The 15075-nt window shown below is 46.7% G+C and overlaps 1 protein-coding gene across 1 annotated transcript in view; it reads left to right on the top strand.

Annotated features, from left to right (window-relative positions):
• The first annotated feature begins 223 nt into the window (after positions 1 to 223).
• Positions 224 to 15075, top strand: part of LOC100031337 (solute carrier family 22 member 12-like) — a 35962-nt gene continuing 21110 nt past the window's right edge. The window contains exons 1-5 of the mRNA XM_001380592.4: positions 224 to 977; positions 7560 to 7663; positions 10081 to 10235; positions 11626 to 11794; positions 13924 to 14047. Coding sequence (XP_001380629.3) covers positions 573 to 977; positions 7560 to 7663; positions 10081 to 10235; positions 11626 to 11794; positions 13924 to 14047 — 957 coding nt within the window. The 5' untranslated portion in view covers positions 224 to 572. The remainder of the gene's footprint in view (positions 978 to 7559; positions 7664 to 10080; positions 10236 to 11625; positions 11795 to 13923; positions 14048 to 15075) is intronic.

The following is a 15075-nucleotide window of genomic DNA, read 5'->3' as shown; positions in this document are numbered from 1 at the left end:
CCTGTTGCTGTGAAGACCTCAGGGACACTGTTAGAGCTTCAGTTGGGCGCCATATTGAGCACTGGCCCCATCTGAGGTGGGACGGCAGCCCTCCCCTGAATCTGAGCCAGTCAGCACTCCCCTGGGTCCTCCCTCACTCCTGGGGTTAAAGTGTAATCAGGGGAGTAACTGGATTGAACTTTATTCTGCCCCAGCACAGTTTTCCACTAACTACTTAGACTAATGGGAAACAGGGCTTATGTTTGCCATTAAGTCCAGCCTTTGGTCCCAGCCGGGGAAGCCGTGCCATTGGGGACATTTTATTGGCTGAGGAAATTAGTGTCATCTCTAAGGTACTGTTGCAGGGAATGAGCAGCAGGCGAGCTCTTCTCTGGGGGATTCTGGATGCTTCTTGGCCCCTGCCGACATTAGGGGAGAAACTGGCCACCCTGCCTTCCAAGTGGGCCGTAGTCTGTAGGTGGGGAGAGAAGGAGCCGTCAGATGTGTCGCTAAGCTCTCCAATCGGGAGTGTGTGGATGGTGACCTTCCTGCGCTGCTGACCTCCATCCATTGGCGCCAGCATCTCGGACCCCATGGCCTTTGCGCAGCTCTTGGACCAAGTCGGCGGCTTTGGGAGATTTCAGATCCTTCAGAACGTGGCCCTTTTTATTCCGTTAGTAATATTGGCAGCGTACCACTTGGTGGAAAATTTTGCCGCTGCTGTTCCTGACCATCGCTGCCGGGTCCACATCCTGGATAATACCACCTTCCCCGTCAACACCACCAGCGCCTCTCCCAGCCTCAGTGCCCTTCTGAAAGTCTACGTCCCTTCGGGTCCAGACCAGAGGCCAGAAACTTGTCGCCGGTTCCTCCACCCCCAGTGGCAGCTTTTACATGTGAACAAGACAGACCTGAATGCAAGTCAACTAGACACAGAGCCCTGCCTGGACGGCTGGGTGTACGATCAGGGCGTCTTTGCTTCCACCATTGTGACTGAGGTAAGAGGCTTTTTTTTCTTCTGCTGCTGCTGCTGCTGCACTCTTGTTTTCAGATCAGAGAAATAGGGTGGAATATTTAAAAAACGATATGTGTATATTTTACTTATTTACATTTTATATATTTTTATATTTACATTTATTTATATTTTAGATATTTTATATATTTTTAAACATTCTTATGTAGCCCTCAGGGTCACTTCTATGTGCTCCAGACAACCTCCCTCAGGTTCTCTGTGTGTTCATATCTACTAAAAGTAGAATTCTTAGGAGCCCCCACCAGTGTGTTTGCTTTTACTAGTCAGTTAGATGGCACATTTAGTTCAAAACAAAGATATTTCAAGAACTAGCTCAGTGAGAAAATAAGCCACAAACCTGCAGTCTACTCTGCTAAAAATAGACATGGCATAAGCAGACATGCCCAGGGAATATTCATAGAGGACACGGATGGCCAAGGAATTCGGTGAAAAGCACACATGCCATAATAACAAGAATAGCTAACATTTTTTATATGGCAGTGTAAGGTATGCAGGGTGCTATATATATGGCCTGCACATATATAAATCTTATTCAATCCGATATCACCTATCTATTTATTTAACAACCTTGTCTTATTTGAAACATACAACAACCCTGTGATATAGCTGCTGCCTCCATTTTACACTGAGCCTGAGAATTGAGTCTGAGAAAGGTTAGGTAATATATCCAGATTCACACATTAGTAAGTGCCTGAGGCAAGTTGCCAGCCCAGGTTGCATACGGCCAGGGCTCAGATATCTATGGAGGGACACACTGAAGGGAGCACTCGTGGCCAGGGAACACACAGAGAAAATCACAGGGTACACACATATCGGGGGCACATTGCCAGGAGCGCAGGTGCAGGGATGTGTTTATAGGGAAAGAATTGGGGGCTAGATGTGGGCAGGACAACCCTGAGGGGCGAGGAGCCTCTTCTGGCCTCATCTCCCCCTGGACAGAGCGAGTAGACTCTGTTGGAGCACCATCTCTGATGAACGTTCTTACGTAGAGCTAATAATCATACCTGGCATCTCTGTAGCTCCTTAAGGGTTGAGAAGCCCTTTACACATATCATCTCGTGTTATTCTCACATCAGTGTGGGGAGCAAAGTGCTATTACTGTACCCATTTTATAGATGAGAAAACAGACTGAGAGATGCTAAGTGACTGGATAAGTCGTTCGACTATTGAGCATTGGGAAAATTTTCAAGTTTCTGCCCAAATAACCCAGCTCAGAAGGCAGATGGGTAAATGGTGGTTTACTTGTTCTCTCAAGAGGGTTACATGCACCACTGGTGGGTGAGGCATGGATGCCTCATAATTTTACAGATGACATGTACACATACATGCACACACATATCCGTATGTTATTGAATATATACATGTGTTTATACACGACATTAGCATGCCATAGAAAATAATTTACATACAATGCAACACATATGTTACACAAGGTGTAGATATCGTGAGGAGTGAATCCAACTCTCCTTGTCTATCAATCAGCGACTTTTAAATCAATCAAACAACCTTACCCGACACAGAATAATCAGCCAGTTAAGTAGCCACCACAGCCTTCGATTCTGTTTTGAATCTTATTGCCATCTACTCACCAAAGCAATGTCTCTGTTCCGATCTTCTGACTTAGGGTTCAAAAATCCCCTTTACTGTCCACTGGACCCTTTATGGCAATGGTTTCCAAACTCTATGTAGTGATTGATGCTCCCATTCTTTAAAAAAACCGGCACCCAGTTTTCTCTGCCCCCCTTTTTATAAAACAACACGGTAGATTATTTTGTTGCCACTTATTTTATTTTTCAAAAATACAGAATTAATGATAATTCCATGCCAAACAAATCGCATACACACAACCATATAATCTAGCATCTACAGATGTTTAATTATTGATAATATGCTTCCCAACTTTTATTTTTTATCTTTAACTTATGCAAATAACAGGAACAATAGTATTCCTTTTTTTTGGTGCAGTGAGTTTTTGTTCTCACCAATTTTTAAAATTATATACTTAGTAACTACCACCACCAAAACACATTTAAATAAACAAATGCATAAAAATTATGTCCCAAACTAAAAACTCCACATTGTTTACAATTTATTTAAATTATGCAAATTCTCTATATGTGCTAATATAAACATCCTCTGCTTTTGAGTTCCCTTTGGATTTGTTTTAGTTGAATACTTTTTTCTCTTGCTTTTATGGCTGTTATTTTTTAAAAATATAATCATAGTCTATAGTATTCTTTTTCTCTTTTATTCACTTTTTATCTCTTTGTATTACTTTATATTTCCAATGCTTGACATTTCTAATAACATAATACACTCCATTACATTCAAATATAGCAATTTATTTAGACATTTCAATCTCTCATTCATTGCATTCGTGTTATTTCCAGTTATTTGATCATTACAAGCAAAGCTTCCATGAATACGTTCATACATTCACAACTTTTTACCTTCTCAATAATGCTCTGAGGTCAAATTCTCGTAATGGGATCCTAAGTCAAAGAGCATGAACAGCTTTACAACTATTGGAAGACTATTACGATAGTTTATTTTTTGAAAATTTTATTTAATCAGTTAGTTTAGAATATTTTTCCATGGTTACATGATTCATGTTCTTTCCCTCCCCTCCCACCAATCCCGTAGCTGATGTGCAATTCCACTGGGTTTAACATGTGTCATTGATAAAGATCTATTTCCATATTATTAATATTTGCACCAGGGTGATCATTTAGAGTCTACATCCCCAATCATGTCCCCATTGAACCATGTGATCAAGCAGTTGTTTTTCTTCTGTGTTTCCGCTCCCTCGGTTCTTTCTCTGGATGTGGATAATGTTCTTTCTCATAAGTCCCTCTGAGTTGTTCAGGATCACTGCATTGCCACTAACGAAGTCCATTACATTTGATTGTACCACAGTGTATCAGTCTCTGTGTACAATGTTCTCCTGGTTCTGTTCCTTTCACAGTTTTACAACTCTTAATGCATGTTTCAATCTTATTTTCTAAAAAAAAAAAAGTCACAGTTGCTCTAACAACATAATATTGGGACTGTTTCTACATGTTCCTATTAGCATTTAATTTTATCAACTTAACTGCTGGGGACTGCTACGGAGTCGCAAGAAAGAAAGACTGGAACATTGTCAAAGAGGGATAATGAACATTTATTGTAAGCAGCACACCAGATTTAAAGCTCTTCTCGAGAGACACAATCTATCCTCCCCAATCCTGCCCAGAATGTGAACAGGAGAGTTGACCCATTCTCAGGATTTCTTGGAACTGTTTATGCAGCCTTGAACTAAGATTTCTATGTTTTGGCATACTCAGCAGGAATGGTATGTTACAAACATCTGGGAAGAGGAACTCTATTTCCATGAGGTCACTGCACTTAACCTTGTTGGTTCTCAGTTAATATACATCACTAGAGTCATATTTAATTAGATTGATCCTTAGGCAGCAGACACAATCTATTTCCGGAACTAGACTCTTTCCTAAATCAAATCTTTCTAGCTTTGTCATATCTAGTAGAACTTTTGTTCCAATGACACAACCTCTCAGGAATGCAGGAAGTAAGACTTTTGCAGAGTATTTATGTTCTCTAAACCATAATTGTCCCACCAGAAACTATGTTTGGATTATGTATATGCTCAGGCTTAGATTCACTACTAGCCTCATGCAGGTATATGGGAGTTCTCCAGATATTTATCATATTTAACTTTATCTAAGGTTCTATTCATCTCCTTAACTTCTTTCTTACTTGTATTTTGGTTAAATTTATCTAGTTCTGAGAGGGAAAAATTAAAGTTGGTCACTATTATTATGTTGTTATCTATTTCTATATGAATCTCATTTAATTTTTCCTTTAAAACTCTGCATGCTATAACTCTTGGTGCACACAGGTTCAATATTGATAATACTTCATTATCTATAGTACCCAATGATATCCATTTTAGCTTCAACTCTGTCAGAGATCATGACTACTACCTGTGCCTTCTCTGGATTAGCTGAGACAGAGTATATTCTGCTACAGCCCCTTACCTTCACTCTATGTATATCTCTTATTTTCAATGTGTTTCTTGCAAACAACACATTGTCAGATCCTTGTTTTTGATCCTTTCTGCTATCCATTTTCATTCCATGGGTGAATTTATCCCATTTACGCTCAATGTCACTAGCTGTGCCTTTTTTTTTTTTAAGAGTGGTAAAGACTAGATAATGGAGGTTAACTGACTTGTCCATAGTTACACAGGTAGGAAGTCTCTGAGGCCAGATTGAAACCTAGGACCTCCATTTCCAGGCCTGGCTCTCTATCTGCTGAGTTACCTAGCTGCTCCCCAATAATATTCTTAATATTAATATAAATTAATTAACCCAACCAAGAGAGCCTGGGATTCTTATCAATTAATCAACATTAATCAGGGACCTACTAGCTTCCAGGTAGAGTGCTAGTCACTTAGGAAAACCAATACAAAAATGAGATAGCCCCTGACCCTATGGGGGTTCCATTCTCAGTCAGAGATTTAGGCAGGGAAACTCCTAGATTAACTGCAAGGCATCACTCACTCTCACAGAGCAAAGGGTTCCTGGGAACCCAGACCTGGGGATGGTTGGTTAGGCTGGACTGGGGACACAGCACTGAAGTCTCGTGGACTTTTCATACTCGTTAGTACTATCCTACTTCAGGAGTTGAAAAAAAAAGTGGGTGCATTTATAAGGCAATTGGACTTGAGAATTTCCAGTAATTTTGACCTTTGCTTCTTGACTCCTCTGCTGCCCCCTACTGATAATAAAATAACAGTAACAATGGCTACCATTTATATAGCACCTACTCTATGCAAGGCACTCAAAAAGGCTTTACAAGTATCTTATTTAATCCTCATTGGACCCTGGGAGGTAAATGCTATTATTATCCCCATTTTACAGATGAGAAAACTGAGGCAAACAGTGATCAAGTGACTTACCCAGGTCATACAGCTAGTTAAATGTCAGACACTGGATTTCAACTCAAGTTTTCTTGCCTCCAGGTCCAGCACTCTGTCCTCTTAGAACCATTTAGCTGCCTTACAGTTTGGAAGCCTTACTGCTTTATAGGGATCCTGGGTCTCTGAGGCCATTTGGTAGGGGCAGGGGAAGCTTGGCCCAAAACAACAACAACAAAAGCCCACAAGAACTGTAAGAGCCTGAATGCCGCCACCCCCCCCCCCAGTTCCCTTGGCTCCCCCATGCAACTGAAGGGAGGAGAGAGGAGACTATTGGTGTTCAGTCCTTTTTTTCAGGCATATCTGACTGTGATCCCATTCGGGTTTTTCTTGGCAGAGATACAGAGAGCTGGTGGTTCACTATTTCCTTCTCTCATTTTACATATGATAAAACTGAGGCAGACAGGGTGAAGTGACTTGCCCAGGGTCACATAGCTACTAAATGTCAGACTTGAACTCAGATTTCCCTGACTTCAAGCCCCATAGTTCTATTCACTGTGCCACCGGCTGCCCTTAGGGAGGAGACGACAACCCAAAAACTCATGGCCAGATGCTCTGAGGCAACAGATTCTATCCCAATTTTTATTTCCCCCCAAATTCCTGCTGTTAGTATGTATAAATAGATTGCCAACAGCTGCTCTGTGTTTAAATATAGAGAAAATTTAAATGCAAGGAAGTTCTTGGGAGGTAGTGAGGTGTCTTGATTAGAGTCATGGGCTTGGATTCAGGAAGACTTGTGTTCAAATCCTGCCTCTAACACTGACTAGCTGGGTGACTGAGGGCAATTCTCTTTATCATTCTTCATTTTGAACAGCTCTTTTAACAGCATTAACATGTCATCAGAGACCCACTTTCCTCATCAGTAAAACAAAGAATAATTCTGAGTCTAAAAGGTTAGTTCCTCCCCTAGCTGGGAGTCACCAGTTCCAGTCCATAGCTAGGTTCTCCGACCTGAGAGTCCTGAAGGAAACAATCCTGGAGGAGTTGACAGTCAGCTGGAGAACATGAGAAACAGCTTATTTGGGAGAATGGCATAATTGCCCCTTCCTTCCTTCCTTCCTTCCTTCCTTCCTTCCTTCCTTCCTTCCTTCCTTCCTTCCTTCCTTCCTTCCTTCCTTCCTTCCTTCCTTCCTTCCTTCCTTCCTTCCTTCCCATGATCCTTCCTTCCTTCCCATGATCCTTCCTTCCTTCCTTCCTTCCTTCCTTCCTTCCTTCCTTCCTTCCTTCCTTCCTTCCTTCCTTCCTTCCTTCCTTCCTTCCTCTCTCTCTCTTTCTCCCTTACCTTATGTCTTGGAATCATTACTGTGTATTGGTTCCAAGACAGAAGAGTGGGAAGGGTTAGGCAATGGGGGTTAAGTGACCTGCCCAGGGTCACACAGCTAGGAAGTATCTGAGGCCAGATTTGAACCCAGGACCTCCCATCTCTGAGCCTAGCTCTCAATCCACTGAGCTACTCAGTCCCCCCATCATTCTTTCTATAATCTGTTTGGACTGTCAGTTGAGACCATCCGAGTATCCTTTCAGCTGTCAGCTTTTCATACACTTTATTGCTCTTCCCTCCTTTGCTTTCAGTGGGATCTGGTCTGTGAGTCCATGGCCTTGAAGATGATACCACAAGCTGTCTACATGACTGGGATCCTAATAGGCAGTATTGTGTGGGGCTACATTTCTGACAGGTGAGTGTCCCCTGGTTCATGGAGCCTCTGTTCCTTTTTCTTTTTTAACCCCTCACCTTCCATCTTAGAATCACTACTGTACATTGGTTCCGAGTCAGAAGGGCAATAAGAGCTAGGCAATGGGGGTCAAGTGACTTGCCCAGGGTCACACAGCTGGGAAGTGTCTGAGGCCAGATTGGAACCCAGGACCTCCCGTCTCTAGGCTTGACTCTCCATCCACTGAGCCACCCAGCTGCCCCCTGGAGCCTCCATTCCTGATAGTTCCTGGGGATCTGGTTCTGTGGTGAAAAACGGAGCCAGGCAGCCCCATAATTCAGCCAGTGCTTGCCTTAGTTTCTGAGAGATGGCTTCTGCCCCAATGCTGAGCAGAGCAGGGCTAGGGCTCTGCCTCCACTCATGGAAGCCCCTGAGGACTTTGTAGCAAATGCCTCCTCTGTACAGAGACCCTGGAGCCAGAGGGCTGATAGCATGAAGTCCAAGCCCGGCTGTGTTAGGAGGGATGAACAGCACCGAGGCATCCTCAGATACTCCAGCTCTGGGTGGCTTCCCCAACTTAAGGAAGCTCACAAGGTAGCACCAGAGTTCTGTTCGTCTCCAATAAAGCTCCTTAAAAAGGAAAGGATGGAAGCAGGCGGGCTAGAAGCAACAGTGAGAGCATATGCTCTGAGCCAGCCCAGGTTGGAAGAGTACATTGATAGAGTTGTTTTTGCCTGTCTCTGTCTCTGCCTCTTTCTCTCTTCTTCTCGTTCTCCCTCCCTCCCTTCCTCTCTGCCTGTCTTTCCCTCTCTGTCACTGTCTGTCTGTCTCTCTCTTCCTTTGCCTCTGTCTCTGTCTCTCCCTCTCTCCCTCTGTCTTCCTCTTTCTCTCTCCCTCTCTCCCTCTCTGTCTCTCTGTCTCTCTCTCCCTCTCTGTCTCTCTGTCTCTCTCTCCCTCTCTGTCTCTGTCTCTCTCTGTCTCTCCCTTTCTCTGTCTCTCCCTCTCTTCCTCTTTCTCTCTCCCTCTCTGTCTGTCTGTCTCTCTCTGTCTGTCTCTCTGTCTCTCTCTCTCCCTCTCTGTCTCTCTCTCCCTCTCTGTCTCTGTCTCTCCCTCTCTCCCTCTCTTCCTCTTTCTCTCTCCCTCTCTTCCTCTCTCCCTCTCTGTCTCTCCCTTTCTCTGTCTCTCCCTCTCTTCCTCTCTCTCTCTCCCTCTCTGTCTCTCTCTGTGTCTGTCTCTCTGTCTCTCTCTCCCTCTCTGTCTCTCTCTCCCTCTCTGTCTCTGTCTCTCTCTCTCTGTCTCTCCCTTTCTCTGTCTCTCCCTCTCTTCTTCTTTCTCTCTCCCTCTCTGTCTCTGTTTCTCTCTCTCTCTGTCTCTGTCTCTCTCTCTCTCCCTCTCTGTCTCTCCCTTTCTCTGTCTCTCCCTCTCTTCCTCTTTCTCTCTCCCTCTCTCCCTCTCTTCCTCTCTGTCTCTCCCTCTCTCCCTCTCTGTCTCCCCCCCCCCAACACCCAGAGGTGTAGGTGCTTGTTGCTTCCTCATCTGAATGTCGCCAGGCAGGCTGGAGAGAGGCAGCCGCTCGCTGTCCTCTCGGGCCCTTTAGGACATCCATTGGGTCCTGACTCAGAAGCCGATCAATCATTCGTTTCGGCACTGCGCGATCAGAGAACGAGAAACAGACTCTGTCCGTGTCCTGGGCCGCCGGGGAGCTGCCCGCCTGGGCACAAAGGCCGGGACTCAGGTCGGCCAGGCCTGTTACTATAACGGGACACATAACCTGAGGAGGGAATCAGCGGGAAGGAGCTGGGGGGGGCAGCAAAGGGCTTCCGGCTGGGTGGAACCTCGGGGCCTCCCAGGATGCTCTGGGGCCGGTCAGAAGGGGGCACAGCCCGGGCCCAGGAGCGGGCCAAAGGCACGGAAGGCGGTGCCGGAGGCCTCGCCGCCCCTGGGCGTGCAGTCGGACCCCAAGTGTTCTGGCCTGACCGTGGGGGGGCATCTTCCCGAGACCCTCCCAGCCCAGCCTGCTGTGAGAGCTCAGCCCAGAAGGCTGGTGGCCAGAGCTTTGGATCCCTGTACCTCAGGGTCAGTTAACTTGCTGCCGGGGCTTCCTTTAGGCCTTTCACGGCATGAGGCTGAGAAGCAATTCATGGGCTTCACTAGACTGCCGAAGGAGCCCACGACTCAAGACGAGGTTAGCAAGACCTCCATTTTTACAGGGGGGGACCATGAGGCCCGGAGAGGGGAAATGACTTACCCAGGGTCACCTGGCTAGTGAGCGGCAGAGCAGCAGGAGGGGAGCTGGGGAAGGAGGGCAGGGCACACCGAGGGAACAGCTGGACCTTCCAAGAGGAAGGAGATGCGGGCTGAGGCTCTAGCCATTGGCTCACCAGGACAGTCGTCCCCCCTCTGCTGGCCCTGCTCTAATCCGTCCATTTTCTGTGACTCAGGTTTGGCCGGAAGATGATAATCATGGCCTGCTACCTGATGATGGCAGCTGGCGGGAGCAGTTCTGCCTTTGCACCGAGCTTCCCCTTCTACTGTGCCTGCCGTTCCCTGACCGGCTTCGCAGTGGGCGGCGTGCTCATAGCCAGCCCGTCCCTCCGTAAGTCTGCCCTGCCCCTCGCTCTGAAAGCCAGAGCGGAGCCCAGCGACACTCTGGGGAGGCCAGGAATCTCCCTAAAGGCGTACAATGAGTTCTGGGCAGAGGGAGGACTAGAACCCAGAGCTGGGGGCTCCGGGCTCCCAGGGCTCTTTAGAGGGACCCAGGATTCCCTGAAGGCAAAGGCAGAAGCCTCTGGGGGTAGAGATGGACCGCGTGGAGGACTCCCGGGACCACGTGGTGGGGGCTGTCAAAAGGCCCTGGGAGCAGGCCGGACCCCCGAGGGCTGAAGCCTTCTCTGCAGCCTCACTCAGACCCAGCCTCCACCTGACTGGCCCCCACAGCTCCGTCCGGGACCCTCGGCTCTTCTCCTCTCTGCCACTGTTCTTGGGAGCTCCCAAGGGCTCAGCCACTGTCTATGCAAGCGATTCCCAGACGCACATACCCAGCTCTAGCCTCTCTCCTGAGCTCCGTTTGGCCCCATGGCTACACTGGCCTCCGGGACCTCTCGTCCGGCTTTCCAGGCAGCGGCCCAAACAGCATCTCCAAAGTGGATCTCATGATTTCCTCTCCGAAGACATCAAGCTCTGCCGGCCAGATTTCCCTCCCCTCCCACCACGAGTCATCCATCCCTCCATCCATCCATCCATCCCTCCATCCATCCATCCATCCATCCATCCATCCATCCATCCATCATCCATCGCCAGATTCTGTCTTGTCTATCTTCCTAATGTCTCTTGGATACGTCCTCTTCTCTCCACTCACACAGCCGCCATGGTGGCACAGGCCACACCTGGACTGTTGGTGTCACCCATAATTGATCTCTCTGTTCTTTTCTTTTTGAGGATAAAATAATGATATCTAAAGTCTCTCTTTATGGGACAGTCATTTGAAATAATGAAAAGACTGCAAAATTTAAAGCTCAATATAAGGGGGCAGGGGATTAGAGCGAGGCCTAGAGACGGGAGGTCCTGGGTTCAAATCTGACCTCAGGTACTTCCTAGCTGTGTGACCCTGGACAAGTCATTTAACCCCCATTGCCTAGCCTACCACTCTTCTGCCTTGGAACCAATAAGGCAGAAAGTAAGGGTTAAACAACCCCCCAATATACATGTCTGCTATTTTTATTACAATTGTGGGACCCCGAGTGATTTCCTTTCCTCTCAGAGTTTTAGGGTCTTCGTCTCTCAATTGGAGATGATATTTGCAGGGACCGGTTCATGGGGTGGTGGTGAGGGGGGCACTTTATAAATATAAAGTACAACAGAAAAGTTATAATGCGAATTGTATGATGTGATGGGCCTCCCTATACCAATGAAATTGCTGGGGTGGCCCCCCACATCGAGGACAACATTCCTTTTGCCCTCTAATTCTGCCGTGGATTTCCTTTTAGTGGTAGAATGGACGCCGAGCCAATCCCGGACCACGGCCATCACCGTCTTATCCTCAGGCTTTAGTCTAGGTGTGTTGATGCTGAGCGGGCTGGCATACTTCATCCGGGACTGGCAGATGCTTCATCTGGCTCTGGTTCTGCCCTGTGGATTCTGCTTCCTCTACTCCTGGTAACTGCTCTTTGCTAGGGGGTTGGAGGGTCAAGCTCTGACAGCCTAGAGGGGGGTGTCCCTTGAGGAGCTTCCCAAAGAGTGTTAGCACTGCAAGGGCCCTTCCAGAGCCTTGGGTTCAGTCTCTTCATTCTATGGTGCTCCTGGTGATGCCCCATCCAGTTCCACTCCCTTGGCCATGGGGCCATTTTAGTTATCTAGAGGGAACAAGAAGTGGGAGCAAAGGACACAGAATCCGTGACCGAGTGCAGAGCAAGTCTCCATCTTCTCCCTCTCAGCTTTCCCCCCTAGATCACCCAAAGGTGTGAACTTTAGATTACTCCACCCTACTTAGTCTAACAAAAACAGGAATGTTTACACCCATACTTAAGGATTAAGTATTGAGGAGGATGGCCTATGACAGACATGTACTAGAAAATGACAAATCAGAAATAGCTGACAGACCCCTGGGCTGTCCTAAGTCAAGCTTAAGCTACCATTGGTACATGTGAGACGTAGGAAAGTGATGTAAAACCATCTATATATTTCGCATCACTTCCTCTCTCTGGCCTCTTTGGTGGCGGAGAGGTGGCTGGTGGAGCGTGGTGAGCATTTTGGCATCTTGGGTAGTGGCTGCTATTGTGAGTTTTCCTTGATACCATACTGGAGGAAGCTGAGTAGCCTAGTTCAGGTGAGGCATCTTTACTGAGCTCTATCGGAGTTTAGGCTGATTCTTTCTCCTTTACCTTCCAAACACTATCCTCTTAGAAGCCACTAATCTTCTTCAGAGACCTCGTGGCGGAGGACTTTGAACTCATCCTGGCACAGGCCAGGCAGGAGAAATCCTACACCGTTTCCCTCTTCCTTCTCCTTAATTCCTTCCCTCTATATTAATTAAACCACCATAAATTTTTTTTAAAAACGGACTTGGGTATTTTATTTGGGATATTCCCTGGCGACCAAAATTAATTTAGATTAGGTCACAACTCTAAAATTATCCCTACAAAGGGATGCAGAAGGAGATGAAACTCTCACTTGTTTTATCTCTTTTCCCTCTTTGAACTGGCTCTCTAACTACACAGGAGTCAAATGGACAAGCCAACACAAATTTATTGAAGCCTTACTATGTGGAAGGCACTGTTAAGCACTGAGAATAGGAATGCAAACAGAAAGACCATCCCTGGGGGCAGCTAGGTGGCTCAGTGGATAGAACTCCATGCTTGGAGATGGGAGATCCTGGGTTCAAAATCTGGCTTAAGACACCTCCTAGCTGTGTGACCCTGGGCAAGTCACTTAACCCCCATTGCCTGGTCCTTACCTTTCTTCTGCTTTGGTACATATGCTTAATGATAAATTTAAGCAGAAGGTAATGGTTTCAAAAGAAAGAAAGATCATCCCTGCCCTCAGTGGGCTTGTAGTCTAATGGGAGAAGACAATCCATAAAGGAAACTGGGGGCATTATAGAAAGATTATTGTGTGATAGTAATAATAGCTAACATTAATATAGCACTAATAAGTGCTTCACATTTATTATTGCATTGGATCCTTACAACTGGCAGGTGCTATCATTATTCCCATTTTGCAGGTGAGAAAACTGAGGCAAACAGGCCTTAAGTGACTTCCTCAGGATCACACAGCTAGGAAGTCAGAATTTGAATTCAGGACTTTCTGAATCCAAGCCTAGAGTGCTCTCTCTTGCTCTTTCTACTATGTTTCTTACAACACTTTGCTTTTCTTGTGGGGGTAGGAAAGATGTACATGAGGTTGGAAGAGACTGACCCCACTAGAATCTCTGAATGCAGGAGCTAGAAGGGCCTTCAGAAGTCATCTGGTATAACCCCCTTTTTCTACTTAAAAGCGGAATGCTCCTCAGCAAGACCCATCCTCCTTTCTCAGACTCAGTTTCCTCAACTGTAAAATGGGAACAGCACCAACCTCCTAAGCCATTGTGAAGATTCTGTTTTAAAAAGCTTTTGGAACCTTGAGGCACTGTAGACACGCCAGTTGTTGCTAGTTAGTAGTAAAGCCATGGAAATCCATGACTCCCGATATCTTAGGGGTTGGGAAGTTTGGGAGGGCAGAGGAGGAGCAGGGAGCCGGCCATCCTGTCCCAAGCTAACTCTGCAGCTTTGCACGGCTCCTCTGATCAGGTGGATGGCGGAGTCTGCCCGATGGCTGCTCATCACTGGCAAACTGGACTCTGCGCTCCGGGAACTCCGAAGGGTCGCTCGAATCAATGGGAAAAAGGAAGCGGGGGAGATGCTGACCTTGGAGGTGAGATGGAGGGTGGGGACCAGTCTGGGGCGAGTGTCATAAAGGCACACCCTCTCTTGAGCTTGGGGGAGGGATTCGGGGCACTAGGGGGACCGGTCCCGGGCGGCGAGGGCGCTCGGGAGGAGCCCAGCTCCCTCTTTTAATTATTCCTAGGAACCAGGTGCTTAGCGGCTGAAGAACTGAATTGTGGGTCCGGGGGCAAAGGCAGGACTGCCACGCCCACTTGGTTAGAGGGTCTCTTAGCAACCATTTCTATGCTCCTCCCCTTTCCACGCTTCTCCCTAAGGGAGATTGTGGACCATGCTTTGGGAAATCTCTAACTCGCACCAGATCGAGATGAAGCACATTCTCCATCCCATGCATGTGTGCGTCCGAATTCCCTAAGTGGGCGAAGAGAAAGTATCTCCTTCTCCCCAGGCACAGCAACGCCATCAACAGAGCAGATATCTCGTCCTTGACCGAAGAAGGCAGAAAACTAGCTCACGAGGCTGTCCAGAATGGGACTACCAGAGCCGCGAGGGTTAACGTCCTGTGAGGGTCAGCAGAAGGGATTGGGGAGATTTAGCCAGAAGAAAAGGCGCTGTGTGTGTGTGTTCTTGTCCTTGTCCTTGTCCTTGTCCTTGTTCTTGCTCTTGTTCTTCTTCCTCTTTCTCTTCTTCTTCCTCTTCTTCTTTTCTTCTTCCTCTTTTACTATTTCATTTTTATTTTCATGAAATACACAGTTCCATATTGGTCATTGTTGTAAGAGCAAAGTCATATATCACCCAAATAAAACTATAAATCCACTGATGTGAAAGATGACTCCAATAGTTCTCTCTGGAGATGGAGAAGCTTCCCCCTTAAAGTCCTTCAGAATTGTCCCAGGTCATTGCATTTTGGAGAGGAGCCAAGTTTTCACAGATAATCATTGTCCAATATTGCTGTTATTGTCTACAATGTTCTTCCAGTTCTGCCGATTTCACTCTGCATCAGTTCAGATAGATCTTTCCAGCTTTTTCTGAAATCATCTTGCTTATCATTTCTTATAG

This window comes from Monodelphis domestica, chromosome 6 (genome assembly GCF_027887165.1).
Source record: "Monodelphis domestica isolate mMonDom1 chromosome 6, mMonDom1.pri, whole genome shotgun sequence".
NCBI lineage: Eukaryota > Metazoa > Chordata > Mammalia > Didelphimorphia > Didelphidae > Monodelphis > Monodelphis domestica.
Note: the sequence above shows the minus strand (reverse complement) of the source record. Positions and strands in the feature narration are given on the sequence as shown.